The sequence below is a fragment of the Diceros bicornis genome, chromosome 19 (genome assembly GCF_020826845.1).
Source record: "Diceros bicornis minor isolate mBicDic1 chromosome 19, mDicBic1.mat.cur, whole genome shotgun sequence".
NCBI lineage: Eukaryota > Metazoa > Chordata > Mammalia > Perissodactyla > Rhinocerotidae > Diceros > Diceros bicornis.
In genome coordinates, this window is record NC_080758.1 from 26,745,971 (window position 1) to 26,768,320 (window position 22,350).

General features: G+C 48.9%; 1 protein-coding gene across 1 annotated transcript; it reads left to right on the top strand.

Moving 5' to 3' along the window:
* Positions 1-746: 746 nt before the first annotated feature.
* On the top strand, positions 747-17,642 carry SUN5 (Sad1 and UNC84 domain containing 5). The gene is made up of 13 exons (XM_058562939.1): positions 747-832; positions 2,190-2,248; positions 2,458-2,532; positions 3,583-3,649; positions 4,556-4,617; positions 7,914-7,963; positions 9,316-9,350; positions 9,951-10,059; positions 13,991-14,069; positions 14,966-15,081; positions 15,656-15,823; positions 16,340-16,426; positions 17,511-17,642. The coding sequence occupies exons 1-13, from the start codon at positions 747-749 to the stop codon at positions 17,640-17,642; spliced, it is 1,125 nt and encodes a 374-aa protein (XP_058418922.1).
* The last annotated feature ends 4,708 nt before the right edge of the window (positions 17,643-22,350 follow it).

A 22,350-nucleotide genomic window follows, 5' to 3' on the forward strand; every position in this document is an offset into this window, starting at 1 on the left:
CTTTGTTGTGTAACCTAACATTCACATGTTCAGGTTTCAGTCCATGGGCCTCTCTGGCCGACAGTTATTCAGCTAACCACTGGTACTTAGCCTGCAATTTAAGCAACTGCCACCAGGGGGCAAAAGTGAATTCATTTTAGTTTCACAATCTAAATAGGCTCTTCACAGGCGAGATGACAGAAAAAACATAGCCAGACGTTTCCACTCTGTTAGGCTTTTATTTTTCCCTAGTAAAAAATAAACCTTTATTAAAACAACAACACATATACATTATTTTGTGTTATGCAAAATATCTACCAATGAGAAGCTCAGCATTACAAAACACATTCACATACGACCTAGGAAGGTGGCAAGTCCGGGAAGCTTGGGCAGGAAGCAGTCTGCGAGCAAGAAAAAGCGTAGCCTGATATTGGAGCCTCAGCTCTCGCCCCTTCCCAGCCCCTGAAGCCCTGGCACAATCTTTCCTGTCTTGAGTTCTCAATTTTCCCATGTTAAAAGTGGAAAGCTGGTCAGAATGGGTTCATCCGAGGGGAAATTCCAGGGCCAAGCTGGAGACTGGGCGGACCCCTTGCCCCCCTCCCACCTGCTCTGTGAGGTCACAGTGCCCACAGCTCCACCCGACCCGGGCAGATTCCATGCACCTTCCAGGGAACGCTAGGAGGCAGCAACAGCACCAGCCACTTCTTCCTCGCCAACTCCCAGCGAGCGCCCCCCACCACCATTCCCCGTCCCAGAGAAGGAAATCAATGCCACGGTCTTCAAGGAGCCCCAGGGACCTGTGTGACCCACCTGAAGATGTGGTCCACACCTGCAGGGATGCCAGGTCCAGGAGGTGAGGACAGCAGCCCCTCCCTCTGCCCAGCCCCTTACAGTTTACAAAACACTGCCTCTCTGCCCTCTCCTTGGAGGTGAGCAGGCATGACTAACTGCACTTTCCAGAGGCAGCAACTGAGGTCAGAGGGGTTTGACAGCAGCCTCCCTCAAGTCTCCGGCCAGGAAGTGATGGAACTGTCATCCTTTCAGCATGTGTTTATTAAGCCCCGACCGTGTGCCAGGCACTGGGCAGAGTTTGGGGAGCACAGTGTTGCACCAGACAGACAGACATGCTCCTGCCCCCGTGGAGCTCACAGTCTAGAGAGGGAGACAGACATTAAACGAGGAAACACGCATCTCTGCCATCGATCTGCTGGAGGCCTCTGGTTGCAGGTGATGGAAGTTCCAGCTCAAAAAGATGCCTACCTCTGGGCCCCCAAAGCAGGGTGTATGTCCCAAGAGGGACAAAACAATCCATTGGGGTGAGGGGAGAAGTTATTAGAACTTCAGCGTATATTTTTTTTAGCTCATCCTCTTTTAACTTATATTCCTCAGGAATGTAGAGATAAATTCGTACATTTGAAAGAGTAAAGAATATGTTAGCACACTTGGATATATAGATAGGGTATTATATGTATAATTTTTTAATAAATAAACACAGCACAAATACATTGTGGGGTATAATAAAAAGTGTTTGGAGACCACTGCCTTAAGAAATAAAGAAAATTTATCTCACATACCAAGAGGTCCCAAGACGTGGCTGGCTCCAGAGTATGCTAATTCTGCGGTTCTGCAGTGTCACTTAAGACCCAGGTTCCTGCCATCTTTTTGCTCTTCCTATGGCCTCCTCTCGCAGTCACAAGATGGCTACCACAGTTCCAGGGGTCACACGGAAGCATGGCTGTAGAGGGTCCAAGGAGAGTGGGTATTGCCTCCTGCAGGTCTCATTTTAGCAATGAGAAAACCTTTCCCCTAGTCCCAGACCCCCATACCCACGCCCACCCCTCATCCCCGACCCCTCACCCCTGCGGACTTCCCCATCCTGAGGCAACACAACAAGGGGACTGGGGCACTATAACAGGCTTAGACCAATCAGGATCATCTAAAATCACATAGGGAGGCATAGACAAGGGACCAAAATCAGTCTTCTGCCAGCAAAGGGAGGGAGTGGCTTTGGGGTGACAACCACCTGTGACTGCCACAGCAAACTTAGTCTTTTCCTCAAGAGATCAGGGGTCAGCCAGACCTGGACCTGGCCCTGATTCACAGGCGCGTGGTCTGGGGCAAACTTCTCCACAGCTCAGTTTCTCAGTCTGGAATGTGACACCACATTCCTTGTCAACTGTAAAATGCGATTGTGAATCTTGTCATCCCAGGGTCATCCAACGAGGCCGGAACACCTGCAGGATGACAGAGGAGCCCCCTCCAAACACAAGTGAGCAGGGAGGGGACAGGGGAGCCCTGGGTCTTCATGGGCAGCGAGGGGCTGAGGCTCAGCGATGTCAGAGGGGTAACCCAGGGTCACCTGGCAAGGGGCAGGGCAGGGGGCAGGGATGCCTGCACCAACTCTGGGTGCCCCCAGGTGTCTGCAGGGGCCATGTCCCAGAGGCTGGCAGTGACGTGACAGCCCTGTGCTCTCTGCAGATGATGCCTTCGTGCTGCCCATCCGCGTCAACTCCCCAGCCCCAGGCCTGACTCAGTGCATGCTGGGATGTATGTGTACGTATATACTGAAGAGCCGCCTTGGCCATGAACATGGGCCTGGGGAGAGGGCTCAGCCTCAGGCCGGGCTGACCTGAGGGGGGTAAGGCTGCGCTGGGCTGCAGGGGAGGGAGGGAGCTGCAGGTAGAGCTCTGGAGGTCTTCCCATCAGAGGTGGCAGGGGCATCATTCCAGCCAGCATCTGTAATGGGTGGAGAGAGGGGGTGGGCGGAGACTTGCTGTTTGGAGGAGGAGCTAACTGCCAGTCCTCCCTTGCTCTGCCACCAGCCTGGCCCCTGGACCAGGAGGCCGTGGGTGAAGTCATGGGAACAGTTTGATGCAACTCACCTCATGTCAGGGACACGGATCTGACCACAGCCTAAAGATCGTCATTTACTTCTATGTTCATCCACTCGTCCCTCCACTTATTCATCCTCTCAGTCATTTGTCCAACCATCTGCCCATGTATCCATCTGTTGTAATGTCCGTGCATCCCATTGGTCCATCCATCCATCCATTCACTGAGTCAGCCATCACTTCACCCGTACCTTTATTTGTTAATGTTCACGTCCATCCCGTCATCAACCCGTCCATCCTTCTATCCATCCTCTCATTCTCCCGTCCTCTCATCCATCTTCCTAGCATCCATCTTCCAAGCCACTCTCCTACCCATTCTCCCGTCCACCCGTGAGTACTCCCTCCTACTCAGCCATCCGGAACCCATACTTTTGGCCTAGCTCCATGCTGGGCAATGCTGGGCACCAGGGACGAACCAGACAAGGACCTTGCCCTTGAGAAGCTCCCAGTGTCTGGGAATGGGCACATCCCAGCCCTTCCATGCTCCTGAGTCACTATCAAGTATCTATTAACTGCCAGCTGCAAGCGGTGCTCACCTATAGGACCCGTACTCACTCCAAGTGGCACTTACCCATAAGCAAAGCAAGGGGCTGTCCTGGGCTCAACTGGCAAATGGAGAGGCTCTCCCAGCAACAGGGTCTCACCCGCTGCGAGTGGTTGTAGGATGAGAACGAGAGTGTGGCTGCTCACTGCTCTCCTGTCTCCTCCGCAGCCTGGGTCACCTGCCTGGCCTGCTTCCTGAGGACTCAGGCCCACCAAGTTCTGTTCAACACCTGCAGGTGAGCAGGGGCAGGTGAGGGGAGGGTGATGGGGGCGGGGACCACTCAGCTGGTGCCCATGGCAGCCCCCTCACTGGTTTGGACCTCCCCTTGATCACCAGACCAGAGAAGCTATCCCAAACCCGGCTTTTATCAGATCCCCTCACCCCAGAGCCCACTGTGGCTCCCCATTGCTCCCGCACCTGCGCTGGGAGCCCTCTGGAATCCTGCCCCACCCTTGCTTGCCACTGCCCTCATTCTGCTTCCTGCTGTGGGCCCATTGAGCCAGCAAGGCTAGGCTTCTCCCTCCCTGGACCCCCCATTCCTATTCCCACCTCCACTCCTTTGTACACACTGTTCTCCTGCCTGAACGCCCGTCCACCCTTTCTCTTTACCCTTCCTGCCCAGGCAAATGCCTCTGAATTCCTGCAGAGCTTTCCACGTCAGTCATTCATTTAAAGTTTACATTCTAAACGTTTCCTTAACGCCTCCTCTGGGCCCAGTCTTGGCCCCCACCACTCACGAGCTCCCAGTCTGGTGGGGAAAGGCAGACACCAAAAAATGCCAAGCTGGGAGTGTTGACTCTGGAGGTCGTAGGAGGGGGGGACATTTCAGCAAAACCCTGAAGGATGCATTCCCCAGGAGAGGAGAGGGGAGGGGACAAACAGTACCTAGACAGAGACAGGGAGTGAGGAGGACGCAGTGACCACTGTGAGCTGATCTCCGATGGCCCCAAGTGCTGGTGTAAGAGCTGTCTTTCCTCTGGGACACTGTGGAGCCACAGAACATGGTCAGCATCTTGGTGAGGGTGTCAGTGCCCAGAGAGGGTCTGTCCCTCAGGGTGGGACAGGGGCAAGGGCCAGGCCGGGACTTGACAGTCTGTGCAAAGCCTTGCCTCGCCTTGACTACTGCTTCTCTGTCTTCCAGATGCAAGCTACTCTTCCAGAAGCTCATGGAAAAGACAGGTGTTCTGGTCCTCTGTGCTTTCGGTGCGTCTCCAGGGCCCTGCCCCATCCCAGGTGGAGGCATCCCTGGGCTCTCGCCCATTCTGGGGAGGGAAAGAGTGAGGGCTCTGGCACTGACTCTGTGACCCTGGGTGAGACACTGCCCCTCTGTGAGCCTCAGTTTCCCCATCTGTCTAATGAGTGTTGCTGTGAGGATTAAATGAAAAGATGGCAAGTTGAAAGCTAGGAAAAGTTTTGAAAACTGTAAAGCTCTCCCCAAACCATGTTATGATAATTATTGTTCCTCTGTCTGAGTTTCTGTGGCTTCCTTCCAGCCACCACCACCACCGCCCATGTCTTGGCTTTGCTTTCTCAAGCAGAGGAATCTCCTCCCTCCACTCAAGTGTACTGACCTGGGGCCACGTTGGGGGTGGGGGGCAGGGAGTGAATTTCCTAGGAAATTAGAAATTTCTAGGAAACTTAACCCAACAAATAAGATTTTTAAAAATAATAGCTTTATTGAGATATAATTCACATACAACAAAGATCACTATTTTAAAGTGTATAATTCAGTGGTTATTAGTATATTCACAAAGTTGTGCATCCATCACCACTATCAAATTCCAGTATCTTCACTACCCCAAAAAGAAACTCCCCAGTCCCTGGCAGTCATTCCCCATTCCCCCTCCCCCAGACCTAGGCAACCACTAGTCTGTTCTCTGTCTCTGTAGATTTGCCTATTCTGGACATATCATATAAATGGAATCATATAATGTGCGGTCTTTCTGGCTTCTTTCACTTAGCATAATATTTTCAAAGTTCATCCATGTTGTAGAATATATCAGTATTTCATTCCTTTTTATGGCTGAAATTATTCCATTGTATGGATATGCCACGTTTTGTTTATCCGTTCATCAGTTGATAGATATTAAGGTTGTTTCTGCTTTTTGGCTATTATTAATAATGCTGCTATGAAGCTTCCTATAACATTTTTGTACGGCCATGTGTTTTCAATTCTCTTGGGTGTATATCTAGGCATAGAGTTGCTGGCTCATATGGTAATTCTATGTTTAACTATCTGAGGAATTTTCAAACTTTTTCCAAGGTGGCTGCACCATTTTACATTCCCACCAGTAATGTATGAGGGTTCCAAGTTCTCCACATCCTCACCAACACTTGTTGTAAAATCTGTCTCTTATTTTAGCCATCCTAGTGGGTGTGAAGTGGTATCTCATTGTGGTTTTTATTTCATTTCCCTAATGACTAATGATGTTGAGCATCTTTTCGTGTGCTTGTTGGCCATTTGTATATCTTCTTTGGAGAAATGGCTATTCAGATCTTTGCCCATTTTTAAATTGAGTTGTCTTTTTATTAATGTTATAAAAGTTCTTTATATAGTCTGGATACAAATCCCTTATCAGATATACGATTTGCAAATATTTTCTCTCATTCCATGGGTTGTCTTTTCGCTTTCTTGATGGTGTCCTTTGCAGCACAAAATTTTTTAATTTGGGTGAAGTCTAATTTATCTATATTTTCTTTTGTCATTTGTGCTTTTGGTGTCACATCCAAGAAACCACTGCCTAACCCAAGGCCATGAACATTTACTCCCAAGTCCCATGTTTTCTTCTAAAATTTTTATAGTTTTAACTCTTACATTTTGGTCCATGATGCATTTTTTTTTTTTTTGAGGAAGATCAGCTCTGACCTAACATCCATGCCAGTCCTCCTCTTTTTGCTGAGGAAGACTGGCCCTGGGCTAACATCCGTACCCATCTTCTACTTTTTATGGGACACTGCCGCAACATGGCCTCACAAGCAGTGCGTCAGTGCGCGCCCGGGATCTGAACCTGGACCGCCAGCAGTGGAGCACGCGCACTTAACCACTAAGCCATGGGGCCGGCCCCCGATGATGCATTTTTGAGTTAATTTTTGCATACGATGTGAGGTATCATTCTTCATTCTTCATTCTTTTGAATATAAACAACCAGTTGTTCCAACACAATTTATTGAAAAGACTATTCTTTCCCTGATTGAGTGGTCTGGCACCTTATTGAAAATCCATTGACCATAAATGTGAAGGTTTATTTCTGGACTCTCAGTTGTGTTCCATTGATCTGTATGCCCATCTGTTTGCCAGTCCAGTTACCACCCTCGATTGATTGCTATAGTTTTGTAGTAAGTTTTTAAATCTAGAAGTGCGAATCCTCCAGCTTTGTTCTTTTTAAGATTATTTTGGCTGTTATGTGTGCCTTACATTTCAATACGAATTTTAGGATCAACTTCTCCATTTCTGCAAAAAAGGCCATTGGGATTTTGATAAGGATTGCGTTGATCCGAAGATGAATTTGGGGAGTACTGTCACCTTAACCATATTAAGTCTTCCAATCCATGGACACGAGCTATCTTTCCATTATTGATGGATATCTCCATGTCTTCTTTAATTTCTTTCAACGATGTTTTGTAGTTTTCAGACTGCAAGTTTTGCACTTCTTTTGGTAAATTTATTCCTAAGTATTTTATTCTTTGAGATGATATTGTAAACGTAATTGTTTTCTTAATTGCATTTTCAGAATACTCATTGCTAGTGTTTAGAAATGCAATGGATTCTTGTACACTGACCTTGCATCCTGCAACCTGGCTGAGCTCATTTATCACTTCTGACACTGGGCAAGACACCCAGTCTCAGACATTTTAGGATTCTATATGAAGATCACGTCATCTGCCTTTTTTTTTTTTTTTTCTTGACTGATTAAACTCCAGGACGATGTTTGATAGAAAGGGCAAGAGCGGACATCCTTGTCCTGTTCCCAGTCTTAGGAAGAAAACATCCAGTCTTTCACCATGAAGTATGATGTTAGCTGTGGGTTTTTCACAAATGGCCTCTAACAGATTGAGGAAGTTCTGTTCTATTCTTGGTTTGTTGAGTGTTTTATCAGGAGCAACAAACAGGTTTTAAAGGCTTTTAATAATGGCTTCAACGGTGGTAATTCAGGCAGCACAGAGATCATAAAATGCAGACGAGACCAGCTGCTTTTCTTCTCTTCGCCAATTATCCCCAGTAGGATTGGGACAGGAGAGGGCAAGGAAACATGGATTATTTGGTTTATGCAAGACACCCTGTGTACATGATATCATTCAATCATGAAGTAAATATTACTGTCACTCCCATTTTACAGAGGAGGAAACTGAGGTCTGGAGGGACTAAGTAAATTCTCCTGAAGTTTCACAATGCTAGTAAGTGGCAAAGCTGGTATTTGAACCCAGATGCCTTAACTGCAGAGCCTAAGCCTGTAACCTTTCATCTTAAATGGCTCCTTCTCATTCTCCCGGCCCCACAGGATTCTGGGTGTTTTCTATGCACTTACCGACCAAAATGGAAGTCTGGCAGGTGAGTGTGTGCTCTCTTCAGGCCCCACTGCTGACTGGCCTCATCCCAACCAGTCAGTGTCACCTCCATAAGTTCCTGTTACTCTCACTACATTTGGACCCTAATCAGTTCCTGACTCATCCCAGCTCCAAATCTCTGCCTTTGTCATGCCACCCACCTGGATTCATCTCTCCTGCCAAAATGTGACCCTCAAAGACCAGATGCAATAGTCCCTCCTCCAGGATGCCTCTCCTGTCACTCACTCACAGAAGCGACCCATTTCTCCCTCATCAAGGCTCCCACCTAAAGTGAAGACAGGGAACACATTTCTGTCTCTACTCAAGGCACTTTGTTCTTCTGCTCAAACGAGATGAGACCATTTGCTTTGTGGTTCCTGGGGAGGAAGGAGGAGCTAATCAGTGGCCAGAGCTCCCTGTCTGAGGACAGCAGAGTCTCAGAAGGCCTAGAGAGAAAGAGGATCTGATGGGTCTGTCCCTCCCTCTTCTATTCTTCCCTTATGGACTCCTTCATATCCTTCAAGATCCAGCTAAAATATCATCACCTCCAGAAACACTCAGGGAGAGGTGGTCACATTCCTCTCTCTCTTCCCGCAATTTTCTGTAATCACGAATGTAATTTTCTGTAAGTATGACTATTTCTCCAACTGTACTGGGATCTCTTGAAGGCAGAACCAGGTCTTATTCATTCCAGCAATATCCACCCCTGGGCCAGGCACAGGATCGCCACTATCAATGTTGGATGACTGGATGGCCAGATGGGAGTGTCAATGGAGGGAGAATGGATGAAAGGATGGAAATGAGGGATGTAGGAATGAGGGAAAGTGGATGAGGGGATAGATGGATGGACAAATGGAAGAGTGTATGGATGAGAGAATGGGTGGATGGGAGGGCAGATGGGATATATGGGTGGGTAAATGGATGGATGGATGGGTGGGTGGATGGATGGATGGATGGATGGATGGATGGATGGATGGATGGTTGAATGGGAGGGTAGATAGATGGGAGGGTGGATTGACTGGTGAGAAGGTCAATGGATAAGGTAAAGTAGGTGGGTTGGAGGGTAGACAGATGAGGAAAGTTGGATAAATAAAGGAGTAAATGGATGGGAAAGGGTGGATGGATGGGATAGTGGATGGGCAGGAGGATAGATGAATGTGGAGGTAGGTGGATGGATAAAAAAGAGGGTAAATTGGATTTTGGATAAATGGTAGGTGGGTGCATGGACAGAAGAGCAAATAGGAAGTTAGATGAATGGATGGATTTATGATGTGAGAGAATGGATGGATGAAGCTCTACTGGGCCGAGATTAGGCCATCTGAAGGAGATCCCTTGCTTTCCTCAACACCCTACCAGGATGACAGCATAACTAGTCCACTGCAGAGCTTGAGGTAAGAAGCAGCTGCTAAATAGTCCTATTATCACCTAAAACCAGAGCTATAGCCAGGACCTGGTATGTATTGACTAAGAGTGTGGGCTCTGTGGTCAGACCCACCTGGGTTTTAATCCCAGCCCCCATACTTCCTACCTGGTTAACCTTGTGCAAGTTCACTTCACCTCTCTGGGCCTTTGACTCCTCGTTTATAAGATGAGGCATAACACCCACCTTGCTCTGGGTAATTATGAGTATTAAAGAAGATGTAAACTATCTTAAATAGCTCCTGGCCCATAGTTAGTGCTCAGCAAATGGTAGCTGAGAAGAAATTTTAACCAACAAGATACCACCTGGTGGCAGCATCCTTAATTGCAGACAAAATACTCAGGAATATTTGGAAGGAATGAGCCAGCTTTAAGCATATTCCATACAGGAGGAAGAGCATGGGAAATGTTTTAGAGATAAGAACCTGCTGGGTATGTCGAGGGATGGGCCCAGGAGAATGGAAAAATGTGAAGCTAGTTCTTTGTGGGCTGACTGCCAAAGGTAGAAGCTGAGGGTAACACCAGCAGCATCACAAATCAGTCAGGCCGTGTTCTCACTCCTTCCTCATTAGGATGTACCAGGAGAAGGTGCGACATCACACTGGGGAAATCCAGGACCTCCGAGGTAGCATGAACCAGCTCATTGCCAAGCTCCAGGAGATGGAAGCCATGTCAGATGAGGTGAGATGCTGGCCATTCTGCCCCCAAACACCTAACCTCTCTTTGTTTGATGCCCTGTTTTCTATACCCAAAGTTTTGGTGGAGCACATCCCCCAATAACTTTCTGGAAAAGAATGAAATAAGTTATATTTATTTTTTTAGAACTTGCGTGTTTGACAATGTCTTTATTTTACCTTTGCACTTGATGATAGTTTGGCTGGGTATAGAAATCTAGATAGGAAATAGTTTCCTCTGAGAATTTTGAAGGAAGTCCACTGTTGTGTTCTAGTTTAAACTGTTGCTGTCGAGAAGTCTAACGGCACTCTTACTATGGGCCTTTGAGTGTAGTCTGTTTTTTATTCCTGGGAATTTGTAGGATATTCTTTTTGTCCCCAATGTTCTATATTTAACATGTTTGAGGGGTTGCTGAGTTTATTGAATCTATGGGTTGATGTTTTTCAATAGTTTTGGAAAATTCTTAGCTATTATCTCTTATAAGATTGCTTCTCCCCCATTATCTATCTCCTCTGCTAGAACTGCAATTACATCTATGCTAGACCTTTAGAGTGTGCTCCACATAATTCCTGTGCTATTACCTGGTTTGTTTGTTTTTTCATTCTTTTTCTCTATATGCTTAAGTTTTGATATTTTCTATTCACATTTCTTCCGGTTCACTAATACTCCTGTATTCTGTTCTGTCCAATCTACTGTTCAATCTTTCCATTAAGTTCTTAATTTCATATATTACATTGTTTAGTTCTAGAATATACGTTTGATTCTTTTTCATACATTTTAATTCTATCATGAAACTCTACAACATTTTATCTATCTTGTCCATCTTTTCCTTTATTTTATTTAACATATTGGTCATAATTATATTAAAATCCTCGTCTACTAAATCCAATAATTGGATCCTCTATGGTCTCCTTCTATTGTCTATCTTTTCTTTGGGATATCAATCATACAGTCTTGCCTCTTCATGTCCAGTAGTTTTTTAGTGTTTTCTGAACATTGTAAACAAAAGAGCTGTAGATGCTCCACATAATTATAACTTCTACAAGAGAGAGTTCCCCCTTTTCTTTGTAAGGAAGATGAAGTACACTGATCACTTCTGTGAAGACATGATTTGAGCTGGTTCAGACCTGGATGGCAATTTTTATAAGAGTTAGTCAGAGGTTTTCAGGTTAACCCTTTAGCCTCCTGCCCATGCAGCTTCAAAAATTTGGTAAATGTCTTGATGGAAAAGCTTGACCGTATGTTTGAGGCCTCTCAGGTCTCCAATTATGTCTCCCAGCCCTGCATGAGTGTGAAATCTCTGACCCCAGTGGCAGCCTTCTCTGCCAGGGGCAAGCTCGGATTCTCAGCCTCTAGTTGTGCCCATCATTTGTTTAGTGCCCCCGGGTGAAGTGCAGCTGTAGCTACTGGGTATTGATGCATCACTTCTTCTAGGGCAGCTGTTCTCAAAGTGCGGTCCCCATACCAGGCGCATCAGCATTACCTGGGAAAATGTTAGAAATTCAAATTAATGGGCCCCACCCAGACCTACTGAATCATACACTTTGAAGATGGGAACCAACCATATGAGTCTCAACAAGCCCTGCAGTGATCCTGACACATACTAAGGAGAATCACTGCCTTGGGGCTTTCATCTCTTGTTCATTTTGTTTTGGCACCTCTCCCTCAGAGATGCTTGGTTTCCTTGGCATTGTGAGACTGGGAAGTTGTGCTCTGCCGTTCAGGAGATTTCAAAGCTCTTTAGCTTCTTAGCTAGTCTTAAGTTTCAGTTAACATCTTATGGAGAAAACTGGCCATATTTGAGGCTCCTCAAGTCTCCAATTTCTTCCCCTTAGCCCTGTGACTATTAAACACTTGGCTGTTTTCTCCTTCACCAGCAGCAGCCCCTTGTCTGGCCTATGCCCAGAGCCTCAGCCCATGCCCAGAATCGTCGAATGCTCCCAAGGATTAAAAAAAAATTGTCAGCACGTTGCAGAATCATCCTCCCTTCTCTAGAGTTTTAGTCCATCTGGACCTCGTTGCTTCCATAGCTCAGTGATGACTTTAGAATGTGATTTAGTAAACTCTCTGGCTTTTTGTAGTTGTTTTCAGAGGGATCATTGGTCCTCTGCAACTCACTACATCTTACTTGGAAGCCTTACATCTTACCCTACATCTGAAATGTCATGATAGTGTGCCCACGGACTGGCCCCCTTGGGGCCTTTTCTATGGGGAATCTCACGTCCTTTAGTCCTAAGAATTAATGTCCTTTAATCATGTGATTAGATGCATGATATTCCCCCTGGTTCTGGTTGCTCTATTCTCATTTTTGAAACTCCTATTATTTGAATATCAAACTCCTGAACTAATCCTCTGGGTTTTTTTCTTTTGTCCCCATTTTCCTCTATTTGTCTTTTTGTTCTACAGTAGGGAAAATATTTTCGGCTTTATCTACCAAAACTTCTACTGAGTTTTTCATACCTGCTAAAGTATTCTGAATTCCTAAGAATTTTCTTTCTGTGCTCTGGGTATTCCTTTTCATAGAATTCTATTCTTGTTTCATGGATGCAATATCTTTTCTTACCTTCTGGAGCTCAGGCTGGTCATCAACGTCTCTGAGCCTCAGTTTCCACATCAACAAAATAGAGTCATAATCAGTGGCCCGTAACACTCTAGCTATTGTTTTAGTTACTACTGCTGCATAACCAACCACCCCAAACCTTAGTGGTGCGAAACAACCATCTGGTTATGCTCAGAGATTCTGTGGGTCAGGCACTCAGATAGGCCACAGTGGGGATGGTTTGTCCTTGCTCCATGATGTCTGGGGCCTCAGCTGGGAAGGCTTGAAGGCTGGGGGTGACCTGACAGCTGGGATTGGAATCATCTGGAGGTGTCTTCACTCATATGTCTGGAGGTTAATGCTGGCTGTCAGCTGGGAACTCAGAGCTGTTGACGAAAGTACCCAAGTGTGGCCTCTCCATGTAGCATGGGCTTCCTCACAACATGGCGGCTGGCTTCCAAGAGCAAGAGTCCCCAGAGAACCACGCAGTGCTGTATCACCTTTGAGGACTTAGCCCAGAAGTCACACATCATCCTTCTGCCATAGTCACAGACCCACTCAGACTGATGGGGAGGGAAGAGTATCAAAGTCACATTGAAAGAAGAGTGTGGAATGGGAGTTCTTGTTGCAGCCATTTTTGGAAAATACAATCTGCCACAGCTGTGAAGAGTCTAATAAAAATAATAACCAGCATTTATTGAGCACTGACTGTGCTAAGTGCTCTGCAGTCTTTATCTGGCAGTAGAGTGTAGCGGCCAAGAACCTGAACTCTGGAACCGAACTGCCTGGCTCTGCCTCTTACCAGCTGTGTGACCTTGGACAAGTTTCCCTTTTGTGCCTCAGTATTCTCATCTTTAAAATGGGGATGATAATAGTACATGCCTCCGAGGGTTGCTGTGAAGGGATAAGAGTGAACATGTGTGAAGGTGAGGACAGTCCTGGAGCATAGGAGCGGCTTTGCAAGTCTTAGCTCTAATCCTCACAACGGTGGGAGGGGGGTGTGATTATCATCCCCACCTTACCGACAAAAAAATCAAGACTTAGAGGGGCAGGAACTAGCCCAAAGCCCCACAGCAGTAAAGGTCTGTCTGACTGCAGGCCCCTTGCCCCTAACTTCACTGAGACCCCTGGGCCCACGTGTGACACCCTGTTACAGTGGGTGTGAAGCACTGAGGAAAGCAGTGGGTGGGGAGGGGGCGGCCCTGGGTCCCCTGGGCTTCCTCAGAGTGTAGTGACTGGTGGTCCTGTGCGTGGACCAGCCACAGCTTCCAGGGGCAGGGGGAAGCAGTTGGGGACAAGACGGTGTCCCGCAGCCACCTGTCACCTGGCAAACACATGTGTGGACCACGATCTGTAAGAACACACCCACACAACAGCTTCTGTTTTCTGCCTTCTCAGCAAAAAATGGCCCAGAAAATAATGAAGGTGATACACGGAGACTACATTGAAAAGCCGGATTTTGCCCTAAAGTCTATAGGTAAGCGAACTCCCTTCACCAGTCAGCCCACCTCTAGTTTCCTCAGAAACTCTTCGGAGGGTGGATTTCAGTTCTGGTCTGGTGCACCCTCAGCTGCCAGGAAGTTCATCCTCAGAGCTGACCTCTGCTCTCCAGCTGATTTTCTTGCTACAGTTTTCTCTAACGGGGGTTGAGGCAGAGAAGGGGAGGTGTGGCAAGGAAGTGCCAACCCCAGATCCCCCACCGCCCCTCCCTCCCCCATCCTCCAAACCTAGAGGTCAGCAGGGCCGTCCCTGCCCCGATGGAGGAGACTGACCACCTAAACAAACCAACACAGGCCCAATTAAAGTCAGGAATCGGTGCTTCAGAAAAATAAAGCAGGTGGCTGGGATAGAGGGGACCTGGGCAGAGGGGTGCGGAGGACACTTGGGTTGAGACCCGGTGAAGAGGGAACGGCTATGAAGGTGCCCCTGTGAGGATGCACGGGAGGAGGTGACGGGGGGCCCAGCTGACCTAGGCAACCCCCAGGCTCAACGAGATTTGGGGTCAGAGGGCGTTAGCTTGACCTCTTAGGGCCAGAGCCCCTCCTCTGTGGAATGGGGACAATAACAGCTGTAGTAATAATAACAAGGCTGACATGAGTGAGTGCAGACTCTGCTCAGGTGTCACTGGAAAACACTTTGGTGTATTAACTCATTTCAACCCCACAACAACACTATGAAGTAGATGCTATCATTACTACTATTATTGTTACTATTATTGCTCCCATTTCCCAGAGGAGAACACTGAGGTCCAGAGAGGGCCAGTGACTCATCCAAAGTGCTTGCCGGGTACATAGTCAGTGCCCAATCAGTGAGGTTCCCCTCCACCGGGCAGAAGCCGGGGTGCTCGGCTGAGACCCCCCTCCTCCCACACAGGGGCCTCCATTGACTTTGAGCAAACATCCGCCACATACAACCACGACAAGGCTCGCTCCTACTGGAACTGGATCCGTCTGTGGAATTACGCCCAGCCCCCGGACGTGATCCTAGAGGCAGGGGGAAGGGCCCAGGGGAGAGCGGCAGGGGTGTGGTCAGGGGTCTGGGGGCGGGAGCTCAGAGCAGGGGTTGGAGTGAGAGCAAAGGGAGTGGGGCCTGGGGCGGGGCAGGGGTGGGAGCAGGAGACAGAGACAGGGCAGGAGGAGGAGGAAGGGGGCAATTGACGGGGGCGGGGCGCGCTGGGAATAAGTCAGGGGGCAAGGGCAGGAGGCGAGAACAGACAGCAGGGACCACTCGGGGGCTGGGCAGGAGCCAGGGATAGGCACAGGGGCAGGGACGGCCTGCTTTGGCACTGGAAGGGACCCCACCCAGCCCTCAAGATTTGAGGGTCAGGGAGCCCTCAGGACCCCCAAGCAGGCCCCTGCCCTCAGGGGTGAGGGGAAGGCTCATCCTTGCTTCCTGAAGTCAGGGGAGCTTCCTGGAGTTGGCAGCACTCGAGCCAAGCTTTGTAGACAGAAAGGATCTGTGTCATCTGGGGGGCCGAGGAGGTCCAGGGGAGCCGGGGCAGGATGAGGAACCCGCCCTCACCCACCCCCCCAGCACAGCCCCCATTGCACCTGCCCCTTCCAGCCCAACGTGACACCAGGCAACTGCTGGGCCTTCTCGGGTGACCGTGGCCAGGTGACCATCCAGCTGGCCCAGAAGGTCTACCTGAGCAACCTGACGCTGCAGCACATCCCCAAGACCGTCTCACTGTCAGGCAGCCTGGACACCGCGCCCAAGGACTTCGTCATCTACGTGAGCTCACCGGGCGGAGCAATGCTTAGCTAAGGGCCAGCCTCCTCGCAGCGGTGTTCCAGGCACTGGGATAAACTGTGCCCGCACAACTCATGAGGCTGGATGGGCCGGACGAGGCTTTGCCAAGGCTGGGAATGGCCAGGGTCAGGGTCAGATCGCAGCCTTCGAGGGTACGGGATAAACAGCTACTCTGTTTCGTCCCAAGCTTTTCAGAGCCTATTTAGTCACCAGAAACCACTGAGCCTCCATTTTACTGATAAGGAAACCGAGGTCCAGAGAAGGGTTAGGGAAACACCCAAATCCTGCACGTCAATGACAGAGCTGGAAGTAGACCCTCAGCCTCTGACTCCCAGTCCAGGGCTCCTTCCTGTCCATTACTCTGTGCTGCAGTGGACCGGTGCCCAGAGAGGCAGGGAACTCCCATCCCGGGAGATGTGAAGTCCCGGCTGGAGAGGGGAGACACCCGCTGAAGGCCCTGCCAGTACCTGACCTTCCTCCTCGGTTCTGATCCCACAGGGCGTGGAGGGCTCCCCCAGGGAGGAGGCATTCCTGGGGGCCTTTCAGTTCCAGCCAGAAAACATCATTCAGACGTTCCAGCTCCAGGTACCTGAGAAAAGCTGCCCGTGTTGAGCACCTACTGAATGCACACTGTGTGCAGGGCTTTACCCAAGGTCCCCACTTCGTCCCCCAACAGCCCCAGGAGGTGCACAACTGTCATGAACCCACTTGACAGACGAGGAAACTGAGGCTCAGAGTGATGGACCCGCTGCCCAGGGTCGAGAGCAGGACCCTGAGGAGACCTAGCCGGCCTCCGGCAGGCCCCCATTTGCCCGACCTGCCCGGGCGCCCCCCCACTGCGTTTCCTCCTGGGGACAGCAGACGTTGAGCAGGACAGGCCCGTTGGGCTGGGGTTGCTGGCTTCAAACTTAGAGGCTCCACACTGGGAGGCCCCACAATCAGCACCTGGCCCCACCTGACCCCGAGGCCTGGAGAGGCAGGAGCTGAGGACAGAAGTAGGACTGGAGGGGGGGCTGCTGGAATGGCCCTGAGACTTGGTGAGATGTCTAGCCTGGCAATCAGGCCGACAGTGGCCCAATACCGACCCAGCCACAAATTCTGCGTGATCTGGGCCATTCCCTTCCTCTTTGGGCCTCAGTTTCCCCTTCAGTTAATCCCTGGGAGGTTGAGACCATCCAGGAGACCTCAGAGGCCAAGGCCCCCCTTTTCGCACTGGGAAGGGAGCGTAAAAACACAGGCTCCATCCCCTCTCGAGGGGCAGAAAGGGGAGAGGCTGCACAGACCGAGCCTCCACTATGTGCCCCAAGATCTGCTTTCGTGCTCACAGCAACCCTGGGAAGCAGATATTACCACTCCCATCTCACAGAGGGGGAAATTGAAGCCTAGAGAGAGGGAGTGGTCTGCCCAGGGTCCCACAGCGTATACGTGCCAGGGCCCCACGTCTGGGACAGCTTCCCAGTCACAGTATGTCTGTCCTTCTGGCCTCAGCACCTTCCATCCCCGCCCCAGAACGTCAACTTGCTATGTGGCCTTGGGACAGTCCATTCCCCTCTCTGAGCCTCAGTTTCCCCACCTGTGAAATGGGTCCCTTCCACTCACAAACGCCCCTCTGGCAGACCGAGTGGGGGCCCCTGGGGTGAGGCCCCATGTCTGTGACCTTCTCTTCCAGAACCAGCCCGCTCGGAATTTTGATGCAGTCAAGGTGAAGATTTCAAGCAACTGGGGGAATCCGCGATTCACCTGCTTGTACCGCGTGCGCGTGCACGGCTCTGTGACCCCGCCCAGAGAGCCGCCCAGCTAGAGCCCCTGCCCCGAGAGAGATTAAAGTTTATTCTTCATGCCTCAGCCCAAGTCTGTGCGTCTTTGGCCCCAAAGAGTGAGAGAGGGTTAGCATTTGACATCTGAGGACACGGTTAGCAATTATTGATCACGATTATTGATGCTGGGCACCCTGGCACCCTCACAACAGCCCCATGAGGCCCCATTTCACAGGGGAGAGTGAAGGCTCCAAGCAATGAGGTGACCTGCCAGAGGTCACAGCCAGTAAAGGGTGGCACCAGGCTTCAAACCCAGGCAGTCTGACTGGCCTCACGTTGAGCTCTGCCCCTGACCCAGGTATAACCTTGGACAAGACCCAGCCCTTTCAGGGTCTCAGTCTCCCCGTCTGCACAATGGGGATGGGATTATGACTGTTGTATCAGATGAGATGGGAAATGGGAAGTCCCATACCTCCCCACCTTGGAGTGTTTCAACATCATAACAGACAATTTACTGTGTGGCATTAGGCAGGACACATGCCCTCTCTGGACCTCAGTTTTTCCAAGTATAAACATTTCTGTTCCATTTTGTGCATCAAAGAACAATATCAACAAAGTAAAAGGCAACCCACAGAATGGAAGAAAATATTTGCAAATCATATATCTGAGAAGGGATTAATATCCAAAATATATAGAGAGCTGCTAAAACTCAACAACATAAAAAAACAACCCGATCAAAAATGGGCAAAGGACTTGAATAGACATTTCTCCAAAGAAGGTATACAAATGGCCAACAAGCAGATGAAAAGATGCTCAACATCACTGATCACTAAGGAAATGCAAATCAAAACTGCAATGAGCTATCACCTCACACTCATTAGGATGGCTGCTATCAAAAAAAAAAACCACACACAGAAAGTAATGTGTTGATGAGGATGTGGAGAAATTGGAATGCTTGTGCTCTATTGGTGGGAATGTAAAATGGTACAGCGCTGTGGAAAACAGTATGGCAGTTCATCAAAAAATTAAAAATAGAATTACCATATGATCCAGCAATCCCACTTCTAGGTATGTTCCCAAAGAATTGAAAACAGGGTCTCAAAGAGATATTTGCACACCCATGTTCCTAGCAGCATATTCACAATAGCCAAAATGTGGAAGCAACCCAGGTGTCCATCGATGGATGAATGGATAAACAAAACGTGGTATATGCACACAATGGAATACTACTCAGCCTTAAAGTGGAAGGAAATTCTGACATTGGGTACAACACTGATGAACCTTGAGGACGTTATGCTAAATGAAATAAGCCAGCCACAAGAAGACAAACAAGGTATCATTCCACTTATATGAGGTACCTAGAGCAGTCAAATTCATACAGAGTAGAGTGGTGGCTGGCAGAGGCTGGGGGTAGGGGGAATTGGGAGTTAGCATTTTTTTTTTTTACATTTTATTGATTGATTGATTGATTGATTGATTGATTTTTATTTATTGCAGTAACATTGGTTTATAACATTGTATAAATTTCAGGTGTACATCATTATACTTCTATTTCTGCATAGATTACATCATGTTCACCACCCAAAGTTAGCATTTAATGGCTACAGAGTTTCAGTTTTACAAAATGGAAAGAGTTATGGTAATGGATGGTGGTGATGATTGCACAATTTTTTTAATGTATTTAATACCACTGAACTGTACACTTAAAAATGGTTAAGATGGTAAATTTTGTTATATGTATTTTACCACAATAAACAAAATTGAAAAAAGTTATAGAATACCTTAAATCCTGTAAAGGAGAAAATCTAGGATACTTTGGAAACATTATAAGAAAATCCTATAAATTCTGATAGCACGCTCCTATTACTATTAGAAACGCAGATGTAAATTTTTTTAAGTTTCTGTTCCCCAAACGAGTCAACCATATTTTGCGTGCGTGATCTTTGCTGTAGCTGAGTCCCCCCTGTTCCAGGATTCACTTGAGAGCTTACAGAATTGCTAAAAAGAAGTATCTCCTGCCAGTGTCTACAGTGACTCGGCCCACGGAGCTCTCAGCACAGAGCATGGCACAGTAGGTGCTGGGTAAATGATCACCAAGGTTACTGTCGACCTCCGGCGAGTGATAGGAGGCCCAGGCCTCCAGGAGGGGGTGACGCCGCCCCTAAGCAGGGTCCCAGAGCGGGGCAGGCTGGCCAAGCAGGAAAAGGCCCAGGAACTGGAGCCTGCAAGGGGCAGGCAAGTGGAGACGCTGACAAGGGGCATTAGTAGGGCGGATAAATCGGAAATACACTTGTCTCCTAGGAGGGCACCCTAGGAGAGGACAGGGCCCTGTCCTGCTGCAGAGTCCACCCCTCTGGCCATCTGCCAGGCTTTCTCAGCAGCCCCTGGGGGCCCTCCAGTGCCCGGCCCCAGGGCCTGCCCTTCGATGGTCTCTATGGTGGAGTGTGCTTCAAGGCGTCACCTAGTATTCCTGCCACTCCCGCCTCCTCCCAGCAATCAGTGGACCTGGGAGCCACACACGTCCAGCCTGGCGTTATTTCCATAGTTTTTATGTGAAACATTCTTGTTATTAAAAAGCCGAACCATGCTGATGTTTGATGAAAAGCAAACCCAGAGACACCCCACCTCTCCCCTAAATCCATGTTTTCTCCCCATCATCTGTCTTTTAACTTTGTTTAAAGTGTCTTTTGTTCAAAAGATTTTTTTGAAAATGTTATGTAGTTAAATCAGTCTTTTCTTTTATATCTGTTAAGTTGTATACATTGTCAGGAAGGACCCACCCAGTTCCAAAATTATAGAAATATACTCCTATATTTTCTTCTACTAATTTTATAAAACATATACATAATGTATTATGTACAATATATATATACCTACACACTATGGATATGGATATAGATATATGCTCTTTAGCACATACACACAAGATTTAGATGTATAAAAGCTCTTTAATGCACCTGGAATTTATTTTTGTGCATGGTGTGAGGTAGGGATCTATTTTAATTTTTGCTAAATTACTACCCAAAGGCCACAATATGGTACCATTACAGAATAGTCCATCTTTCCCCATAGCATGGAAACACTGTCAATGCCCAGCTTCTGGTCTTTCCATGTCATTGAGGCCCTGTCTCGTTCTGCACAAACACCACACTCTCTGAGGTAGTCTAGTTACTTTGGAATATGTGCTGGTTTGTGCCCTTTATTTCTCCATTTCCGAACATTCTTGGCTGTTCTCAGACACCTTCTCTTCCAGGCAAACTTTAGAATGAGCTTGTCAAGTTGCATTTTTTAAAAGTTGGACTTGCACTGGTTTTATGGATTTGTGTATGGAGAATAAATCTCTTGGCCACGTCAGTTCATTCTTCCTGGAACATGGAACCCTCTCGCCATATCTTCAAGTTTTCCTTCGATATCTCTAGTAAAGTGTCATCGCTTCTTCATATGATTTTCTTGTCAGATTTAATCCTGGATGTTTTACCAGTTTTAGGGTGATTATAAATGGGATCCTTACCCTCAGTGACATTTTCTATGGCCAGGGCTGCTGTCTGACACTCATGTGGCACTCACCCCTCCTCAGGTCCCCACCCTCTTGAGGGTTCAAGTAAATTCTCCCGAGTGTTCCAGGTGGACACTCATATCATCCACAGGCATTCCATATTGCACAGGTGTGTTCACACCCATCACCACATCTGCTCACTATGAGATGGAGCATCACCACAGACTGGAGGAAACTGAGGCACGGAGAGGTGGGGCAACTTCCCAAGGTCGCACGGTGGGTTGTGGCGGAGCCGCAACCACAACCCAGACCTGCCAGGTGCCAAAGTGCTTGCTCTCACCTCCAGCCCTTCCCACAGTCATTTCAGATTCCAGTAGGTTCACATGGACCGACAGGGAACTGTGAGTGGACAGCAGGATTCCTCGGTTCTGTCCCAGCTGCGCCCTGGAGGCAGCCTGATGGCCCCACCCCTACCCCAGGGCCACTGAGACAATCACGCAGACAACGCAGGGAAAGGGGCAGAGCCTGGTAGGCGCTGCATCAATGCGGAGTCTTATTCTTCATGGAGCACCCATTGCATGAGGCTCGGCCCCCTGCCCCGATTATCAGGCTCCCCTTTACTCACCATGGATCTCTCCTTCACCCACCCCATACGTGTCCCCCCACCCTCCACAGCCCCTGTCCTCCAAGGTCAAGAAGCCCTGGGTGTTACAGCTCACAGTGCACAGTTTACCCTCTGCACAGACAAGGAGACAGGCTCGAGAGGTGCCCGGTCTCACCCTAGGCCCACGACAGAAACCTACTCAGCCAGCAGGGGCAGAGGCCTGCTCCTGCCCAGGAGGGGCTCATTTTGGGGGCAGCATCCTGTAGGAGAACAAAAGTTGCCCCTAGCCCTCACTCCCCTACCCCCATTCCAGGTCCACAACACACAAGGCTGGCCGCCTGCCCGCCATTGAGGCCACCCACCGGACTGGAGCAGAGGAGTGGGCGACAGGCCAGGGTGGGAGTCAGCTCTCTGCGGCGACCAAGACAGAACCGGAGGTACAGAGCGCCAAACCCCGCCCCCCTCAAAGCCCCCAGAGTGGCGCCTTCAATAATCCTACCTCAAGCCCCAGGATTTTTGATAATCCTGCTAATCCCTGGGTGCCAGGCCTGGTAGAGCTGGGGCAGGCAGGCGGGGCCCGGCTCCTCTGAGATTCAGAGACCCCTGGACCAATGATGAGACAAAGCCCTGGGCCCCATCCCTGCCCTGTGCT

Bases quoted from the DNA above. Each gene is read 5' to 3' on its own strand.
- SUN5 (XM_058562939.1), top strand. From the start codon at position 747: ATGCCACGGTCTTCAAGGAGCCCCAGGGACCTGTGTGACCCACCTGAA. The intron at 2,533-3,582 runs GTACGTATATAC...TCTCCTCCGCAG, and splicing joins GTGCATGCTGGGATGTATGT to CCTGGGTCACCTGCCTGGCC. The intron at 10,060-13,990 runs GTGAGATGCTGG...CTGCCTTCTCAG, and splicing joins TGGAAGCCATGTCAGATGAG to CAAAAAATGGCCCAGAAAAT.